The sequence below is a fragment of the Peromyscus leucopus genome, chromosome 8a (genome assembly GCF_004664715.2).
Source record: "Peromyscus leucopus breed LL Stock chromosome 8a, UCI_PerLeu_2.1, whole genome shotgun sequence".
NCBI lineage: Eukaryota > Metazoa > Chordata > Mammalia > Rodentia > Cricetidae > Peromyscus > Peromyscus leucopus.
This window is the reverse complement of record NC_051085.1, coordinates 39,203,910-39,223,732: the sequence shown is the minus strand read 5'-3', so window position 1 is coordinate 39,223,732 and position 19,823 is coordinate 39,203,910. Positions and strand designations below refer to the sequence as shown.

General features: G+C 46.2%; 1 protein-coding gene across 6 annotated transcripts in view; it reads right to left on the bottom strand.

Moving 5' to 3' along the window:
- The window catches only part of Reps1 (RALBP1 associated Eps domain containing 1), a 77,681-nt gene extending 72,519 nt beyond the window's left edge, over positions 1-5,162 (bottom strand). For 2 of the 6 annotated variants that reach the window (XM_028860837.2, XM_028860853.2), the window contains exon 1: positions 4,856-5,160. In XM_028860837.2, the coding sequence (XP_028716670.1) occupies positions 4,856-5,047 (192 nt within the window). In that variant the 5' untranslated portion in view covers positions 5,048-5,160. Of the gene's footprint in view, positions 1-4,855 lie in introns of all 6 variants that reach the window. The other 4 variants (XM_028860842.2, XM_028860868.2, XM_028860833.2 and 1 more) reach the window with 4 other exon arrangements.
- Between the last annotated feature and the right edge of the window lie 14,661 nt (positions 5,163-19,823).

Sequence of the window (19,823 nt, the reverse complement as noted above, 5' to 3'; positions counted from 1 at the left end):
GGCATCTGACACCCTCTTCTCACCGCTATGGGCATGAAGCATGCTCGTGGTGCAGACATACATGCTGACAAAACACTCGTGTACACAGAAAGAAATGAGTATTTTTTAAAAGAAGCAAATACTAACAAATGTAATGATATACCTTAATCTGTCTGTCTATACCCAGAAAGCAACCACAAGAGTCCACCACTCTGTGAAGGGACTGTTTTAAGACATCATTATAAATTAAACTCTTGACTATGAAAGAGAAAGGTCTACATACAACTCAAAGGCAGTCTGAAACCCCTACTCTGCATTAAGAAGTCCACACAAATCGAAGTCTGCCTAATTTCACTGCATCCCTACCTGGTCCTGTAATCACATAGACAGTGAAGCCGCAGCTTCAAGGTGGCAAGGGACAAGGGAAGGACACTGACTATTTGCAAACAAGTCACTGAACTTCTCTGCCTGTCAAGTCCCTAGTGAAGAACAATGATACCCACTTCACAGGCTGTTGCAAGGACCAAATGAGTTCGTGCATGAAAATGACTTGCCTGGTCAAAGGAGCCCACTGGGCACTCAGTAACGGCCAGCCCTGCCTCCTGCAGCTCTCGGCCCTCTGTTCATTATTCTCTACCCTCGTTTCTCCAGATGACTCAGCCCTCTCGTGACTTTATTAACAAATGTTGAAAACACTGGACCAATCAAGGCCTGCTCCCTGCCCTCAACATAGGTGAGGAAGAGGCTTTCAACATGGGAGCAGAACCAACACACATCATAAATAAAATACGTTTCTACTTGTTGAAGGTCAGCCCTATCCCCAAATGCCTATTGACAATCACACAGCAGTCCCTACCACTCCTCTTTATGACACGAGGCCCTTCTCCTGCCCCTTTTCTAATTAGAGCGATGTCCAAAAGTGAGGAATCCCTGCCACCTTCTCTCCCATCCAAATTATGCCAAATGATTAATAATAATACTTACCAAGTTTGCCTTTAGAACACCTACAACTCCACACTCACTTCCTGTCCCACTGCCAAAGCCCAGGTCAGGTCTCAAATCTCCTCAATACTGACATTTTGAGCAGGCTAATTCTTGTTACAAAGTTGGCCCGTGTGCTCTGGGCTATTAAATACCATCTCCAGCCTCTACCCACTACATGTCAGTCAAACCATCCCCTCCCCCATTTTAGACACTGACAAATGGCCTGAGAGAATAGAAACCACTCCCACATACACTGGCCCCTCTCACTCCATGGTTTTTTGGTTTTGTTGTTTTTAAACGTTTTATTACTTTAAAATACTTTATGGGGAGTGTAAGGCATATACCATAACTCATCTTGGGAAGTTAGAAGACAACTTATGGGAGTCAGTTTTTTTTCCCCTTCCACCATGTGGGTCCTGGGGATCAAATGCAGGTCATGAAGTTTGGCAGCGACTGCCATTACCCATGGAACCACGTCACCAGCCTCCTGACCCCATGCTTTGAGTGCTCCTGGCCCAGTTCCTCACCATTTCCTATTTGATACAAAATCAGCCCCGAAGATAACCAGCCTTCAGTTGCTTTCCTCTGCTGTATCACTGGCAAATGCCTCCTAGAGCACTGCTTTTAGTAATCATTTATTTCAAATACCCTTCACACCTAGTTCAAAGCTCCCCACCCAGCCTTGATAATCTGGACTCAATTAAGTATTACCCACAAGGCACTTTGCATAGCACAGTAAGGCTACCTACCCAGCTGCCCTGCAGAAATCCACCTCACCCTGATTTTTCCGTTCTACTTCTGTCACTCCGGCTGGATGTCCACTACCCAGCACCCACGCCAGATGTCTCTGCAGGCACCTCCCTCGCTACCCTCTAATATCACTACCATTCAAAGCCAAACATATCCAGTGCCTCTCCACTGCCTACTGAAATATGTATGAAATCTCCTGCCTTCGGTCCTTAGTTATATGACCTCTTTCTAACTGTTTATCTCCAAATATACTTTAGCTTAGGTAAAATCCTACTACCTACTAGTCCTTGAAAAGGCTCTACTGTGGTCTGCCTTTGGTCATATTCTTTCCCTTGCTTGGAAGCCCATTTTCCCTCCCCACCCCAACTTAAAGTCCCCTGAATTGTGTCCTGTCTAAATCTCCTTTGTGCTGAACACAATGCACCTCTCCCAGGTATCCTTGTCTTTACACATGAGCGGCCCCGTGATTTAAAGTCCTCCAGAGCACCTGTGCTGCTTCTGCTTCCCTGGACACCCCGCTCAGCAAAGGGTACAGAACTCTCATTCTATGGGAGTTGTCCCAAATTATCCTCACTAGAAAGCAATGGAGGGCTGTTTTCAAAAAATCTCAAAACTCCTTTCAGAGACAGACTCGGCCCGCATTCCCCCTCCATCTCACATTTCTAGGTCGTAGGCCAAAATTTAAGTATTTCAGATTGCTATTCAGTTCAGGTTGGGTATCCCTTATCAGTGATGCTTGAGACTAAAGTGTTTTCAGTTTCTTTCTTTTTTTTTTTTCCTTCAGGTTTTGGAATGTTTGTGTATACAATGAGAGATCTTTGGGGTGGGACCCAAGCTTAAAGAGAGCTCATTTATGTCTCAAATACACCATTTTCACACAGTTTGACAGTAAATTTAAAAAAACGATAATTCTGCACAGAAAAGTTTCATGGTGTGTAATTTTCTAACTTGTGTTATTTTGGCGCTCAAAGTTTTGAATTTAGGAGTACAGATGTTCTGAACAGGGATACTCAACCTGAACATACTACTGTGAAAGTCTTGCTTCAGGGAATTCCAACAGTTTCCAGCTTGTAACTGAATCCCAAATATTTAAGCTATTTAAACCATCTATGCATGAAGACAATAGAAATTTATTTTCAAATACTAATACAATTGAGTAAAACATAAAAAATAAGTTGGATTTAACTGAACATATCTCAGCTGGAGGTTAATGAATGCTAACTTGTATGCCCTAAACAGTCCATTTAAACATGCAAAAGCCTTGTGCACCAATAAAATGACAAAAAAAAAAAAACCCTGTGCCCCAAAGACATAACCCAAAATAGAGTTTGGGCAGTTTCTCCTTTATCTTAAGCCCTTAAAGGTGTGTTTTATTTCCACAAAAAGAGCAGAATAATTAATGAGCATGTTTTGACCAAACCTGGGAAGTTCTGTACCATATCCATCAGACACTAGCCCTACAATACCACCATTAATCCATAAGCAATACAAGCTCTTTTGTGTGATCCCGAGCTAAAACTGGTTTCCACATTGTGAAAGGGCCATTAAAAAAAAAAATGAATACACAATACAATCTACCTAGCTGCGAAAGCCTAAAATAGTCACCATGTGGCTCTTTTCAGCAGTGTGGATCTGAGACTCACTCTTCCTTCTCTGCTACCTTTTCCCACCGCACCCCCCCCCCCCGAGTTTAAAAAAGACAGTACGAAACAAAAGCAAAGGCGAGAACGCAGTCCCCAGCACAGCGGGCACAACTTCTAGATCCAAGGTGTGTGCAGAAATTTTTATATAGCCCAGGATTTTTGTTAGAAGAAAACTGACTTTCCTCTACAACAGGCCTCCAAGAACTCAAGGCTGAAGAGGCAAAGTGCTGGCCCAGGGTCACACTTCTATTTAACAGGAGACTACAGTCAAAGCCTGGGGACTCCTGGCCCAGCCCACACCTATAATCCTAGCACTTAAGCAGCTGGGGGAGCAGCCAGGTCCCGAGTTCAAGGCAAGCCTGAGCTATAGGGCAAGAAGCTGTCTCCAAACATTAAAATAAAACCTCTGGTCCAATATTCTGCTTCCACTACCTTATACCCATGTGTTTGGAGATTCGGGTAACTGGCTTGGATCAATATTAGGTGAAAACTTAAAACGGTTCCTGACAGGCAGTTTAAATAGGCTCTTAACTACCAGCAGTTATGAATCATTAATAGCAGCGTTAACGCTCCTCACAAATATTAGGTAGGGACTTCGATGAAGTCTCCTGTAAAACCAGACGACAAAGAAGGTTACATGCACCGTGCTCGCTGCTGCTGCAAGGTAGAACTACACATTTCAATTCCAGCTGCTCAATAGATCCCAAACCAAACCCACAACATCCACCAACTACTACCGAACGCCCACTGGAAGATACTGCCCACCGGACATCGGTCAGTCCTACGACCGACAAGTTCTTTTCACATCTACACGCCAAGTATTAGCCAAAAGTTCAAAATTTCTTAAGTCTCCCTAAGAACACAGCTTCCTTAAAAATAAACAAAACACACACACAAAAATCAACCTGCTTCTTGGATACCTTTATGTCTTAAAAAAAAAAAACAAACACTCACTCACTTCATCGGGTCTGTTCGGCTCACTCAAGAACCCAAATGGCATCTTGCCTGCCTAGACTCCCAACTTTACTATTGTGCAGGATCCGAAAAGCTGTGTGCATATGGGAATACATAACCAGGAGGAGCCCGGCGCCCCACACATTTACAACCCGAGAGCCTTGCTGGGAAGTTGCTCTTCCCGTGCACGGGCTGACCAGTGTGTGTGTGTGGGGGGGGGGGGGGTGAGATGCAAGCTCAGGCTCCCGCAGACACCCCCCTGCACCCCTACCCCCACCCCGACCGAGAGACCCCCTTCCCCCTCCAGGAGTCCCCGTGCTCCCGCTCGCACCCGCACCTGCGGCCTCGGCCCGCAGCGGGCGAGCCTCCCGGGGCAGGGGGTGGGTGGTGGTGGTGGTAGTGGTGGAAACCTGCCCTTCTGGAAACATCGCCCGCTCTTGCTCCCGCTGCCCGAGGCCCGCGCCACCCGGGGGGGGAGGTTGGGGAAGGTTGGGGAGGGTTAAGGGGGGTGGGGGGTGGTGGAGGAGGACGCGGCGCTAAGGTACCTGGAGGACCACGTCGTTGGGCAGCTGCGCGGCCCGGAACAGCTCGAGCACCCTCCCGTTGACCACCACCTTCTTGGTGCTCTCGATGTCGCAGTAGGAGAAGAGATCCGAGTAGTATTTCTGCTCGGCGTCGCTCAGCGTCAAGCCTTCCATCTTCGCCTCGGCCGGCCCGGCGACCGCCCCGCCCCGCATGCACCACCCGGGGCGCCGGCCCCGCAACCCCGGGGTGCCCGGCGGGGGGAAAGGGGTGGGGTGGAAGGGGTGGGGGAGAGACGGGCGACGACGACTTCGGGCGCGCGGCGCGGCGCGGCGCGGCACGGCCTCCTCCTCCTCCTCGGAGCAGCCGCGAGCTCGCGGGGCCCGGCCCCGGCCCCGGCCCGGAGGCCGGCGGGCGGCGCTCGGCGGCGGGTGCTCGGCGGCTGGGCTCGGCCGCCGGCTCGGCGTGGGGAAAGGAGGCGGCGGCGGCGGCTGCAGCGGCGGCGGCCGCGGGGCTCGGCCGCGTCCCTCGGGCTTCCCGCCTCGGCTTCCCCTTCCGCCCACGCCCCCCTTTTTCTTCTTCTTCTTTTTTTTTTTTCCCCCACTCCACCCACCCGGCCCTGCCGCGAAGTTGTGGGGCTTCGGAAGTCTTAAAGTTTCGGGAGCCCCGGGCTGCGCGTGGCCGCCGCTCCGCCTCCCTCGGCCGCCATTGACGGCGCCCCGGGCCCGGCACTGACAGCGGCGGCCGCGCTCCAGACCCGGATGTGAGGCCCGGGAGGAGAGAGCGCGAGAGGGAGAGCGGAGAGCGAGCGAGCGAGCGAGCAAGAGAGAGAGAGGAGAGAGAGAGAGAGAGAGAAACACCCACCGGGCTGGCTCGGCCGCTCCCGGGAGAGCGGGCCGCAGCGACCCCTGCTGGCCGGAGCCCCGCGGCGCGGGCGCGGCGAGGACGTCCCTCCCCCCCCCCCTTCGCCTAGGGGGCACCTGGGGACCCGCTTGGGCTTCCCTGCGGCAGGAGGATTCCCAGTGGGCGGATGCGGGCTCCTGGGTGGCAGTGAGCGTTTCCTACCCGTTTGCAACCTGGCTGGAGAAAGGGGGAATGCATCGCTCTTCTGGCCGCCGGGTCTTTGGTGTGGACCGCTTGCCTACACCTGGCGGCTGGACTGACTCCCGCTCTGGCCCCAAGCTGTGTCTTCTCTAAACCCCAAGTTTGCAATGTCCACCCTCTCAGAGAACTGTTCCTCCAGCATCTGACGTACAGTTATTCTGCTGTGCTCCTCTTAGCTGAATTCTTTTTCCTTATTGCATTTTCTACCTGACATTCAAGGATGAATCTCTGTATGTATTTAATAGTTGATAATTACTATTATTGTGGCCAGGCATTTTTCTAAAAGTTTATACTAATGACCATGTTGATGACGACAGCCCTATGAAATAAGCGTTAAAAGTATTTTTCTCCTTCAAAAAAAAATTAGGAAATTGAAACCAAAATATTGGTTTTAGTAACTTCTAAGTTGCATTGATACTAGATGTCTGGATCTAGGATGGGAAACCTACTCAACTCTAAAATTGGTACCCATTTTTTAAGTCCCCTAAGCCGCTAGCTCTGTATTCAATAGAAAGTGTTTCTTCATCACCACGCTCCCTAGGCCAGTACCTCACCTTGATGAGTGATCAAATGAAGTTCATCATTAATGCGATGAATGGCCAGTTCTCTAATCTCCTGCTTCCACATCCTTAACTTCTGTAACCTCCAGCTCCGTGCCTGGCTTACAACCCAAAGTAATTGCAAGATGGCTTCATGTGTAAGTGCTAGGTTCGGAAATGTCCTAATCTGTCTTTTTACCCTCCGCTGCCATGCCTCAACTAAGCCTGCTGCTTACAGCCTTCAGAGTCTCGAAGGTCCAACATAGTGTATTCAAAATTATACTTTGAAGAATTGGAGAGATGGCAGTTAAGAAGAGCATTTGCTGTGCTTGCAGAGGTCCCAGGTTCCATTCCCCGAACCTCTAGCCTCCACAGAAACCTACACTCTGATGCATGTATCCACACAGACATATACACACATACATGTAATTTAAAAATAAATCTAAAAATAAAAACAGTCCCCAATACCGTGAATTTCAAAGAGAAGCAACAAAGTTGCTCCCCTCTTTTTACTAAGAAGCATCTGAAAGCTTCACTTGCCCACAACTGTGGCCTTTGGCCCGAAGACCCGTCTCTAGGATGCAGGGTAGAGTACACTGGACAACACTGATCTGTAAGGTACTGTTGTGGAATGTTAGTTGAAGATGTGCTACATTCGTTTATGCTGTGGAACATTTGTTTAATGATGCAAAGATGTGTTGTATTCTTTTGTGTTGCATTTGTTTAACTCTGTGAAGCTGTGTGACTGTGCCTGTCTAAAGCACCTGATTGGTCTAATAGCATGGGTCTGGCACACAGAGAGAATATATAGGAGAAATCAAGGCTTGAGAGAAGAAGAGGGAGGAGGGAGAAAAGGAGAAGGAGGAGAGGAGGACACCAGAGGCCAGCCATCCAGTCACACACCAACCATGGAGTAAGAAGGAAAGAAAGGTAAAAAAAGCCCAGAGGCAAAATGTAGTTAAAGAGAAATGGGAAAATTTACGTTAGAAAAACTGGCTAGAAGCCGGGCGATGGTGGCGCACGCCTTTAATCCCAGCACTCGGGAGGCAGAGGCAGGCGGATCTCTGTGAGTTCGAGGCCAGCCTGGTCTACAGAGTGAGTTCCAGGAAATGCACAAAGCTACACAGAGAAACCCTGTCTCGAAAAACCAAAAAAAAAAAAAAAAAAAAAAGAACTGGCTAGAAACAAGCCAAGCTAAGGCCGGGCATTCATAAGTAGGAATAAGTCTCTGTGTATTTATTTGGGAGCTGGGTGGTGGGCCCCTCAAAGAAAAAACAAAAACAAAACAAAAATCTCAACCAACTACAAGGTCCACTGTGATGGAGTGAGAAGGGTCCACAGGAGGATGAGGAAATCATCTTCAGGAAAACCTGCTTCTCCCCCTCCCCCTCCATGAATCCCCAGTGGGCTGGGTGATGGAAGGCTTAGCAGTTTCAGAACTAAGCGGGGGCTTTTCTCTGTACCCTTCACTTAAATGGTATTTCAAGGTGTGAAGAGAAAGAAATACAATTTATACAGTTTACCATGTGAGCCCTTTGAAGTCCAGTCCAACTTCTTTCCCATGCGTTTCTAGGCATATCAATTTTTAGTGACATCATCAGAAAGCTATTTTAAACAGATGGTCTATATTATGTCCAAACTGATTTTTAAATGCTGGTTTTGGAGTAAGATCAAACAGTTGGTTCCTGCTAGAAAATGTTTAGCCTCTTTTTAAACTGGAAATCTCTAATCATTTTTTTTCTGGTATTCTTTTTCAATGAAATATCTGGGTAAGGTTGTGTACATTTACAAAGAATTTCCCAGTGGTGTTCAGAAACAGTAATATTATTTTGCATTCCCACTAAAAAAAAGTATATAAAATTACAGTATTTTTCTTACATCCTTGTGACTAATTCTAAAGCCAGTCTAATGGGTGAATGGTGGTGTCTCACTGTGATTCAAACCTGTACTTTTCTAAGGATGCTAGGCAAATTCTCACATATTTGCTTACCACGAGGGTATTTATTTTGGCTTTGGTGAAAGCCAATGTTTAAAAAGTTTCCATTTGTATGTTGAACTGTTTTATTTGTTTATGTTTATGTGTGTACAACTGAGTGCAGGTGCCTATATGGAGGCCAGAGGAGGAAATCTGATCTGATCCACTAAGCTATAGTTACATGCAGTTACAAGCCGCCAGGTGTAAGTACTGGGATCTGAACTCTGGTCCTCCGCCAGGGTAGTACACATTCTTTTTCTTTGTTTGGTTTTTGTTGTTTTTTTTGTTTGTTTGTTTGGTTTTTTGTTTGTTTGTTCGTTTGTTTGTTTTTTTGAGACAGGGTTTCTCTGTGTAGTCCTGGCTGTCCTGGAACTCACTGTGTAGACCATGCTGGCCTCCAGCTCAGTGATCTGCCTGCCTCTGCCACCTGAGTACTGGGATTAAAGGCCTGTGTTACCATGCCAGCTGGGCCTGGGCAAGAGTAGTGTGCACTCTTATCTGCTAAGCTATCTCTCCAGCCCCTTGAACTGTTTCTTAGCGTTGATTTTTGAAAATCTTTTATTCTTGATGTAAGTTCATCATCAAGCACACGATTCACAAGTTACAGTCCATGAATTGTGTTCTTTCCTCCCAACTCGTGTGTGTGTGTGTGTGTGTGTGTGTGTGTGTGTGTGTGTGTGTGTGTTGAAACAGCAGGGTCTCCTACAGTTGAAGATGACCTTCCTGCTCCTTCTGCCTCTGCCTCCAAGTGTTAGGGTTGCTCCAGATGGAGGCTACCAGGCCTGACATCTCATGGCATGTCTTTTTACTCATTTAGGAATAGCCTTTGCAGAACAGAATTGTATTCATTACTTTCACAGTCCTGTGACCAAAGCCCTGACAAACAGTCTTGAGAGAATAATGGTTGATTCGGGCACCATTCAGGTGATATGGTCCATCGTGGTAGGGAAGGTGTGCATGTGGTGGGCAGTTCCGGCAGTGGGAAGGGTACAGAGTGGCTTACTCATACCTCAGCAGCTGACCTCAGCAGAGATAGAAGTAAGAACTCGAAGTGAGGCTAGCTTTTGCCCTCAGGGCCTGCCTCTCTCTAACCCACTTCCTCCCTACCTAGAGATTTCATGACCCCACCCCCAAACAGTGCCCTGTGAGGGAAACTTACTACATTAAAATCGAAACAAGAATGACTTTTGAGTTAAGCCCCAATCAAGGGCAGCCTTAAGGGCCTTTGGATGACTGGAACTCTATTGGAGAAGAGTTCAGGCTCATGTACCTGGTCTTTGGCTTTGTGTGAGAGAAGTAGAGTCAAGTTGATACTAAACATTAAACCCATGGGCAATGATGTCGGTCTGGTGGGGAGGCCGCGACCTTGGAAGGAGACGGTTTAAAAGATTGGGAAGAGGGGGGCTGTGGAAAGCACGTGGTGAAGCCTATGGGAAGGATTATTATGTGTGAATACCTACCAGGAAACACCCACTGTGAGTTAGGCACCAGATGATCAGATAAACAAAGGGACCCAGTCTGCTGATAGGAGAGACAGCATTCCAACCAGCAACCAGGGTGTGGTACCCTGCCTTAAGGAACCACGTGGCCAGTGTGACTGTAATAGGCCCATACCATGTGTTTCCATTGAACAAGTCCAGCTCTCTAACCTGACAGCCACAGAAACTTGGGGTGAGCCTCTGCTGATAGAGCATCCGTCAGGCGCTGGGATAACGAAAGTGATTCATCTTACTAAAACCAAACCTGTTATGGGTGGACATTTGCTTTCTTGCCCACAGAGCCTCAGCAGCATCAATATCTGAGGGCTAGTAGCCTGAGGGCTCGCAGTCTCCAACCTGGAATAACCTCACTGCAGAACAAGAGACTTGTCTTACTGGACCCCTCCGAAGCCACACCTCCAGAAGCTGTTGACTCGAGAGTAATAAGATGGCCTTGGAAAGAACAGACATGTATCTACTTGTACGTGATATCTTGCACAAAATGGTCTCCACGTTGCAGAACGGGGGTTATACCCTAAGTTAATGACCAGATATGTTACCATGACTCCCCCATCCTACCCCACCCCCGCACACAGCTGTAAAACCTACCCTATGAGAAGAAGAAGCAGCTCCGAATGGAAGCTTGGTCCTCACTTTCCCAGCTTCCCACTTCTCGTCCCCAGTTATAGCAATGGGAGGTTATTTGAAAGGGGAGTGTGTTATTAGCCCCGCTGCATTTCCAGCTCTAAATGCTGTGCAGTTACTTAGGGTTCCTTTTGCTGACAGGAGAACAAAAGAATCAGCATCCTGAAGGGGAACTGAACTTACTCACCAGGAGGAAATAGCACTTGCTTTTCACAGCTGAGCAGGAAGCAATGGGTTCACCACCAAGCATCTTTGAGGGCCCTGATAATGACTTTTCACTTGGTCAAACTTGATCCATCTCCTAATCCGTCCCCTAGAAAATCCAGTCTTTGCAAAGAGCTCTGCCAAGTCAGTTTAGCAAGAACCCCCTTGCCTACAACATCTGGGTACTTTGCATCTCCGATGTAGTTCTTTTTCTTCCACTATCTTTTAGGTGATGTCTAATCTCTACCCACTGTTTTCAACGAGAATCCTGGTGGGTTGATCTAGCCACAAGAGCCCCACTAAGCCGAATGCTTTCTAAGTAATTCTCCCATCTACTAACTCTACCTGACTCCTATCAGTTCTCACTTGCTCATGATCTAGGTAGGAGTTGATGCTATCTAATGTTTTCTCTCTCTCCTCCCTCTGTAAAATCTCCTGTGGCCATCATGATAGTCCTGAATAAAGTCTACCTTACTGCCCCCCAACAAGCATCACTGGGGAATATTTTCTTTAATACCCCTGTTCCGTTATTTTGTCTGTCTGTTGAGAGAGGTTCTTGCTGGTATGCAGTTCATGCTCTTCCTTCCTCCCCCTGCCTAGTGTAGGGATGAGAGGCATGAGCTGCCAAGCTCAGCCCATTATCGCTGGTAATGATAAAGTGACAGACATAACTACTCTGATCTGGAAGGAGAGGGTGACAACAGATCGCTGGGAGATGAGATTCTGGGCTGCCCTGAGATGTTAGCAACCTGGAGCACAGAGGTGTGGGTTGAGGACATGGGCAGTCTAAAGTCAGATGCAAGGTGCCCAGACAAGAGACAGTGAGTGACAGAAATGGCCTTGAGATAAGCTGTGATGCTGGCAGTAAATGATCACTACCTTTCCTTTTGTCAAGGTTTCCAGGAACCGAATGAAGCCAGTCTGAATCCTAGGAGACTGTAGCTCAGTGGGGGAGCATGAAGCCTGCTAAGCATGAAGCCCCAGTTTCATCCTCAGCACTGGATGGAGGTAGGAGAGGAAGAGATTGGGATGGGTATCACTAGCCAGGCATTGTGGCACATGGCAGTCATCCCAGCATTTGAGAGATGAAGTAGAAGGACTGAGTTGTTTAAGGGTGGCCTAGGACTGTGTAAGGAGACAGTACGACAAGAAGAAGGAAGAAGAGGAGGAAGAGGAGGAGGAGGGGGAACTGAAAGCTAGTGATAAGGAAAAAAAGAAAGATTAACGGAACCCAAGGAGTTGTCCTCATAGCAAATAAATGTATGGAACAAGTGACTCTGATTGACATAATCAAGTGTGTTGTGACTGCCGGGACATGGTACTCCTATTACCTGATTCCCGGCAGTGATGGGGCAGCAGGCACCCCCATGCCTTCAGCTTCTGGGAGGACAAGGCTCAGCTCAGGGTTGACTTGTCTAGGAATTCTCCAGAAATTGCCCTTGGCAGAAGGAAGTTGCTTCACTCATGTCCTAAAACCCGAGGACAGCTGACTTTAATAACCACTCAGAGGGTTCAGGAGCTTAACAGTCCCTGAATTTTCATGGGATGTTGGTGTTGATTGATCGATTGATCGAAATGGTTGATATTGATTGATGCAGGACATCTCTAGGTAGCAATGGTTGAACTAGAACTTGTTCTGTAGACAAGACTCACCTCATATTCAAAGATCTGCCTGCCTCTGCCTCACAGGTGCTGGGATTCAAGATGTGTGCCACTGGGGCCATCACGTTTAGGAATTTCTAAGTGCCATCTCGACTCCAGAGATTTCAGGATTGGTGGAGACATCTGCAGGTTCTGCATCACAGCTCTCCCCCGTCCAGTTCTGCTCTTTCTTGACTTCCTATGGCTGTCATTCCTGACGATCCGGGAACTTCCCATGTCCAAGACGGCCATTTCAGGATTTGTTTCCTAGGAACCTGCCCTACGTTACCTAAACACTTCTGCTTTTCCGAGTTGAGTTCCCGCTACCAACCACTTAGACGTATTACTGTAATCATTATGACAGCATGGCAGAGCTGAATCTTACATAAACAATTTAATTAATCTGGCTCTGCTGGAGAAGCTGCTGCTGCTGCTGCTGCTGAGTCAGACTTAATGCTGGGTTATGGGTTTGCGAGCAAAGCAGCAGAACTGAGTCCAGCTGCTCAGGTGAAAGGGCAGGATCAGGTCAGGACAGTGAGTAGACAAGTGGATGACATGTCCAGAAGGGTAAACAGGATAGGCAGGTAGCGAGTAAACAGGCAACATCAACAGCAGACACTGAGCTAAAGTCACTGCGGCAGTTGGTCCCTTCACACACACACACACCAGATGGTGTAGACAACGGGTTGGTGGGGCCATCACCATGATGGTGAGATGGATAGGTGCATAAGCAGTTAGGCACAGGCCCCAGCAAGACCAAAAGCTGTTTGGACAACACTCATGATATTAGTTGATGCTCCACAGGTCGAAGGCTGTCTGCCCCATGACCTTCAGGGAACTGCATGAACATGAGAGCGCTTCAGAGCTGGCGGGAAGAAATCAGTCCCCTTGTGCACCAGGAGGAACGAAGTTAGCCTTTCCCCGCCACGGTTCTCTTTGTGCCGTAGCCATTTATTATTTTTAAAATCACATTTATTGGGGGGGGGGTGTCATATCACAGGGCATGTTGTGTGACACTGTTCCTGGGAAGAAACATCTTCTCACCCTAGACCGGGAAATGACGGCCGAAGGAGGTAACAGTACTACCCCAATGCAACTAGGTGATCCGCTGAGTTTGACTGGAGTTCCTTACGGCACTGTGGGTGAGGGGGTTCCTTACGGGAACAGAAATGACCCAGCGATGGAAACCCTGGACACACTGCACAGCTTGCAGGGAGCTCCATCAGTTGGAGACTGTCCTTTGGCTGGACAACTCTGTTGGCCGGAGTCCGTTTTCAAGCAGCCTGGCTGGTTTCTGCTGCTTCTAGGTAGCTCAGCTTATCTGAGAGTCTCTCTCAGCTATCTTTACTGCTTTATCCATGCTTGGGGAGAGAAGGGCCTAGAGGAGGAGTTCTCAACCTATAGGTTGCAATCCCTTCATGGGTCAAACGACCCTTTCACAGGGGTCACCAAAGACCATCAGAAAACACAGATATTTCCATTATGATTCACAACAGTAGCAACATTACAGTTATGAAGTTGCAATGAAGATAATTTTATGGTTGGGGGTCACCACAGCATGAGGAACTGCCTTAAAGGGTCTCAGCATTAGGAAGGTTGAGAACCACTGCCCTAGAGAATCTGGTCAGTTTCAGAAACTCCCTGAAGCCAGGAGTTGCTTACCCCATGAGCTTAGCAAGTTTCCCTGTAAACATCCAGTGTGTTAAGGAGCTCCCCCTTAGAGCATCCTATTTTACCTCCTTTTAAAAATCTTGTCTTAGTGCCTTTAATCCCAGCACTCAGGAGGCAGAGCCAGGCGGATCTCTGAGTTCGAGGCCAGCCTGGTCTACAGAGCGAGTTCCAGGATAGGCACCAAAACTACACAGAGAAACCCTGTCTGGATTAAACAACAAAAATCCTGTCTTAAAATATCCTATTTTACACACACACACACACACACACACACACACACACACACACACACACACACACACACACTCTGTCTTGACATCCCTCCAAGATGGAAGGTTTCTTTTGTTGTTGTTTTGTTTTTGTTTGTTTGCTTGCCTTTTAGATGGAAGGTTTCTATTTCAGGAGAAACTGCTATCTAATAGTGCATGTGGAGGTCAAAGGACAATGTGTAAGAGTCAGTTCCCTTTCTGCTACTCAGGTTTCAGGTGGTCAGGCTTGGTGGCGAGCACGTTCATTGGCTAAGCCATCTTGTTCACTCCTGTTGTTATTAAAGGTGTACAGGCTTTGCTGCGTGGAAGGAATCTGGCTGAGCACTCTCTCTCTCTCTCTCTCTCTCTCTCTCTCTCTCTCTCTCTCTCTGGAGTCCGCAGGCTTCATCCCTCATTGTCCATTAGACATGCTATTGGGGTCACAAACTAGAACTATTACATTAGGGTGTCCACTGTTTGAGCAGGTGCAGGAGAGGGAGTCACATCCTATTCTCTGTCCAGTGTGTCTGGTACTGAGGCCCGGCTTTTTGTTTTTTTTCTTTTTTTCTGATACAAGTTTATGTGCTCCTATAGCCCCAATTTGCCCTAATAAATTTATAGGGACTAGTCATTTATCAGTCTGTGCCCCAGGAGTGGTGCCAGACCGATGGTGTGATCACAGGTCCACCCAGGTGCAGGGTCATCCTGCATCCTCAAAGTAGAGGCAAGAGCTGCTTGGAAAACAGTCTCTCAAGGCAAGGGACAGTGTGAAAAATTAGTTTCACATGATATGGAGTACCTTAGGGCAGGGCACAGCCTGATCTCAACAAGTTGCTGTTAACTTAGTCATGGGTTTATGAAGAGAGAGCAGGAGTTTGGAAAAATACCATGGTATCCATATATTGGGCACATAATATATTCAATGGATAGTTCCTGTTTGATGTAAAGTTTGAAATAGAATATAGTTGGCTGGTTGTTATACAGATGTATAGTTTTTATTTTTGAAAAATGTTTTTACAAAAATATACTCACTTATGAAAACTCAGAATGATTCAGACATGAATAAACAGAAAGAAATCAAGTTATCTAGAATCCTGCAATTTACAGACACCTTTTATTAACACTTCAGTGAATATTCTTGGCAAGATTTGCTTAAAGTACACAAAATATATCAGGCATATAATATCAGATAAATAAATCCATTATATCTGTATGGACTTATAGATGTACATATCACTATGTGTTACATAATCAGATCAAATAAATGGATGTATTATATATTGCTAGATGGAGTAACGGAACAGAATATTGTATTACATAATGAATTCATTTATTTGATACATGCTTATTTCTTTCTAATCTCTTTTATAGTGTGTCTTATTTGATCAACTCTAGATTTTAAGTGTAAAGTCTGTTTTTAAACTTAATATGAATTTATTAACATGAAATCATTTATTTCCTTCTTTTTAAGCCATCCATATAAATGATATAATTAGAATAACAAGAACCTTGTATCCACCAGAAGATATGAGGTGGCCTTATACTGCCAATTGGATTTATTTTCAATTTATTTACTTAACTGGGAATAATCATGAAATCATTATATCTTGGCTATTGCAGCTGTGAGTCTGTGAGATTAAAACTGTCAGGTAAACTTAGGATCTCATATTCACATTGGGTTCATCAGGAACAAAGGCACAGAAACCTCCACAAAGTTATTAGCAGAAAAAAATAAATCAACTCTGTGGAAACAGAACTCTAGTAAGGTTAACCAATTGTTTTTTTAATCCTTAAAAGACAAACTGACATACATCTATTGCTTGCCTACTCTGCACAAGGCAGTTTTTCAGTTTCTTTTGGGGGGAAGTTTGAATTTTTGGCACGGAGAGAAAAGGTCATTTCTTTTCTCTGTCCTACAGAGAAAAAGTACCTTTTTGGTACTTAAGGGTTTTTTCGTGGAGTTTGTTTTCAGTTTAATCCTATGGCAGGCTTTACTCCTGTCAATATCGCCTTTTCTGTGGGTGCTCGGGGTTTGTTTCTGTGCAAGTTCAAGGACGAAATACACGGGAATTAAAAGGCGTATACATCTTTGTGGCTATAGCAACAGAAAACAGCAAGTCAAAATGAAAACACAACAATCTTCCTAGGAAGTCATCGCCATCTGGACTTGAAGCTCAGTTCTGGGAGTTATTAACCAAGCAGTCCGGTGTAATTTTAGCCTCTCTCAGCCTCACTGTCGTCCATCATAAAATGGGATACTGCATTTGGTCTAAGAATTAGAGCTGATGCATGTCACAGGTGGTTATATAAATGGTGTTTATATGGCAGCTTTATCAAAGACAAATATGATCAATTGTCTTCATACTTGCTTTTTGTTCAAATAATTCAAACAACCAGGGAGGAGATCCGTTATTAAAACACAAATAATAGTTTACAGTATGTCATCATCACCTATAATATCTATTTCTCCCACACCACTAAGTTATTGCTATTCTGTAAACCCACTGATTAAATAAAACTGGACCATATCTAGTAAATTGGAAACTATGCACTAGCATTCTAGCCAGGAAGCATTCATTAATTAAAATCACCTATTTTAATATTATTATTGTTCCTATTGTTCTGATCTATTTGCATAATATAGTAGAATCCAATGTTTTATATCATCTATGTATTTATTTTTTATTTTTGATAAATGTTGGGGGGGGAGCAAGAGAGAGGTACATAGGTAGATGCAGCCACAGCACGTGTTTGGAATTAGAGTTGGTTCTGTCCTTGTACTCTGTGGGCTCAGGGATTGAACTCAACATCAGGTTTGATGCAAATACTTCCACCCACTGAGTCGTCTTGCCAGCCCTCAATCAGACATTTTAATACTGTATGTAGCTTTGAGGTTTTCCCCTGGTGACTATTATTTTCTCAATTGTAGCATAGGAGCTGAACTTCTTTTTATCAGCCATGTCTCAAGAGCTTTCTGTTAAAGTGTAATTATTAAAGTCTTTCAGTTTCTTGCATTATAGTCTCAGCCTTTCATATTTCCTATTCTTTTCCTTGTTCGTCTTGGCAACATGGGGGGAAGAGTGGGCAGAAATGAGTTGATGTGATTTCTAAGGTATGAAGAAAAGGGACCTCAGATCCACAGGCAAGAAGGGTTCTTGTGCCGCCTCTGGCTCCAGGGCAGAGTGGCTGGTGTAACCTGTTTCCCAAGCTTATGGTGAAGTGGCCCAGAGTTGGCTGGTCCAATCTGGCTTTTGGGAACATCATGTTGGCTGATATCAACAAAGGACTAGCAGACTGACCTCCAAATGAAGTCTGTACTGAGCAGCCTTTTTGATCTGCCAGCCTTACCATCGTTAGTTTTATTGGCCTGTGTAGGAACTTAGGAAGGTGATTTCTTCCAGTGTGTGGAAGTGTCATCGAAGCAGGGCATCTGGTTATCTATTGCTGTATGGCAAATACCTCCAAACTCCACAGCATAAACCATGATTCTTTGGGCCAGAGGCTTGAGAAGAGCTTGTCTCAGTAGTTATCCTTTGCAGTGTCTCCGTGTGGTTACCCCAAGGCTCATGTGGGGGAACATTAAGGATGGCTGGCTCCCACGAGTGGCAGCAGCTGATGTTGGCTGTGATCCCAGAGCTCACCTGGAGTGCCTCATACCTGTCCAAGTGCTTGGGCTTCTTAGAGCTTAGTGGGTGGGGTTTAAAGAGAAAGTTATCTGAAGATCAAGTTTCTAAGAGATCCAGGCAGGCTCCGGCCTCCATCTTGTCACATTCCATCCATTAGGTGAGTCATGAAGACCAGCCTAGATTTAATGAGAGGAAAATCATGTATCACTCTTAATGGGAGGGGCCACTGTTTTTATTGTGACGTGTATGTCAAGTAAGATAATTTGTCCTCCGAAGTCATTTATACCATAACTAACTCCCCACCTGATTACCCAGGTATGCACCTCCCACAAACTTTAGTGATCTAGAATGTCCATACACCCAAGAGAAAGGGGCACAGCTCTCAGCAGGGGAGAAGAGGAAGGACATTTGTAATGAGATGAACCAAAGATGTTAGTGTCAAACCTGTCTGGGCTGAGATAATAGCTGACCTCCCTATTACCTGCCTTTCCTGAATCTTTTCATCTGTGCTTGCCACACATCTGAAGCCATCAACACCTCTTTAGTTCCCACAGCAAGATGTGTTGGCATTCTGGCCCACCCCTGCATCCTGACATACAGTCCTTTTCCAGAGGAAAAAACCGTCCCCACCTCCTTCTTCCTCTTGCTCTTTCCTCCTCTCTTCTCCACGAGGCTGCGCACACCTCACCTCTGTTTCTCTCTGTCTCTATCGTCTCTGTCTCTCTCTCTCCCTGTATTCTCTCTCTCCCCCTAATAAAACTTTCTATGTGGATGCTGGACTGCATGGTGTGAGCAACTTTCCACAGAGCCACGCCGCTGCCCGCCGTCTGCATGGCATGCCTCCCCCACTGTGGGGCACCTTGGTCCAAACCCACCAAGGCCCCTCTGGAGCCGTATCGTAACAAGACATTACATGATGTTCTTGAAACCTTCAGAAATGCCATTGCTGTCTCTCGTATTCGCCACTCTTCTACTGAGTTTCATTCCGTGTGTATTCTGCTTTTTCTTGGAATTTTCCCTCAGCGCTGGACCCCTACACTTAATGTTCTACACTTCTTATCCTTTGAGGCGTGGCCATCCTGCCTGATGACTTCTGCTCCTGCAGCCTCAGGATCTCCTGCTCTATGTGAAGGTCCAGCCTAACTCCTGCCTCTGTGGGTAGCACTCTGATTAAGCTACCGTCCTGCACCAAAGGGAAGAGGGAGAGTCGGACTTTGTCTCTGAGTTTCAATACAAAGTCTATGTCTTCAGACTGTTTTTTTTTTTTTTTTTTTTTTAAACTGCCTACTAACCAGTTCACTCTAGTGTGGAGTCTACCTGTCAAGTCCCTTTAAGTCACCATGCAGATTAGTTTACTGAACCACACTAGTTTCCTGGAAATTTCAGAGAATAAGCAAGTTGGTGTGCTCTCCTCTGAAGGCAGTGAACAGTCTTTGAGTAGGCACTGTGGCAGGGAACAGTGAGAGTTCAGAAGTGTGGGTGTAAGACACACCCTTCCTAACCTGTTATCTTAAGCACCTAACATGGATTAGAAGAGTCTCCCTTTTACAGGTCCTGGGATGTCAGCCAATAGAAAACCCCGGGAACGTGTCTGTATATACCCACACAAAATCAACTTACATATTAATTATGATGTAGCAAAATCAGAAGTTCCTGGGACAGCATATATCTCCTCCTTGATCCCTACAAGATGCAAGTCATCACAAAGAGACACCACACCTACTTTGTTATCTTGGACATAGGTTGCAACACATCCATACTATCACTGATCTCAGAAGTGCTGGCCTGGCTTCACACTAGATGAAATGACTCCCAAGGCCTGGACATACAGCTCCATCATTTAGCCACAGAGTGCAGAAT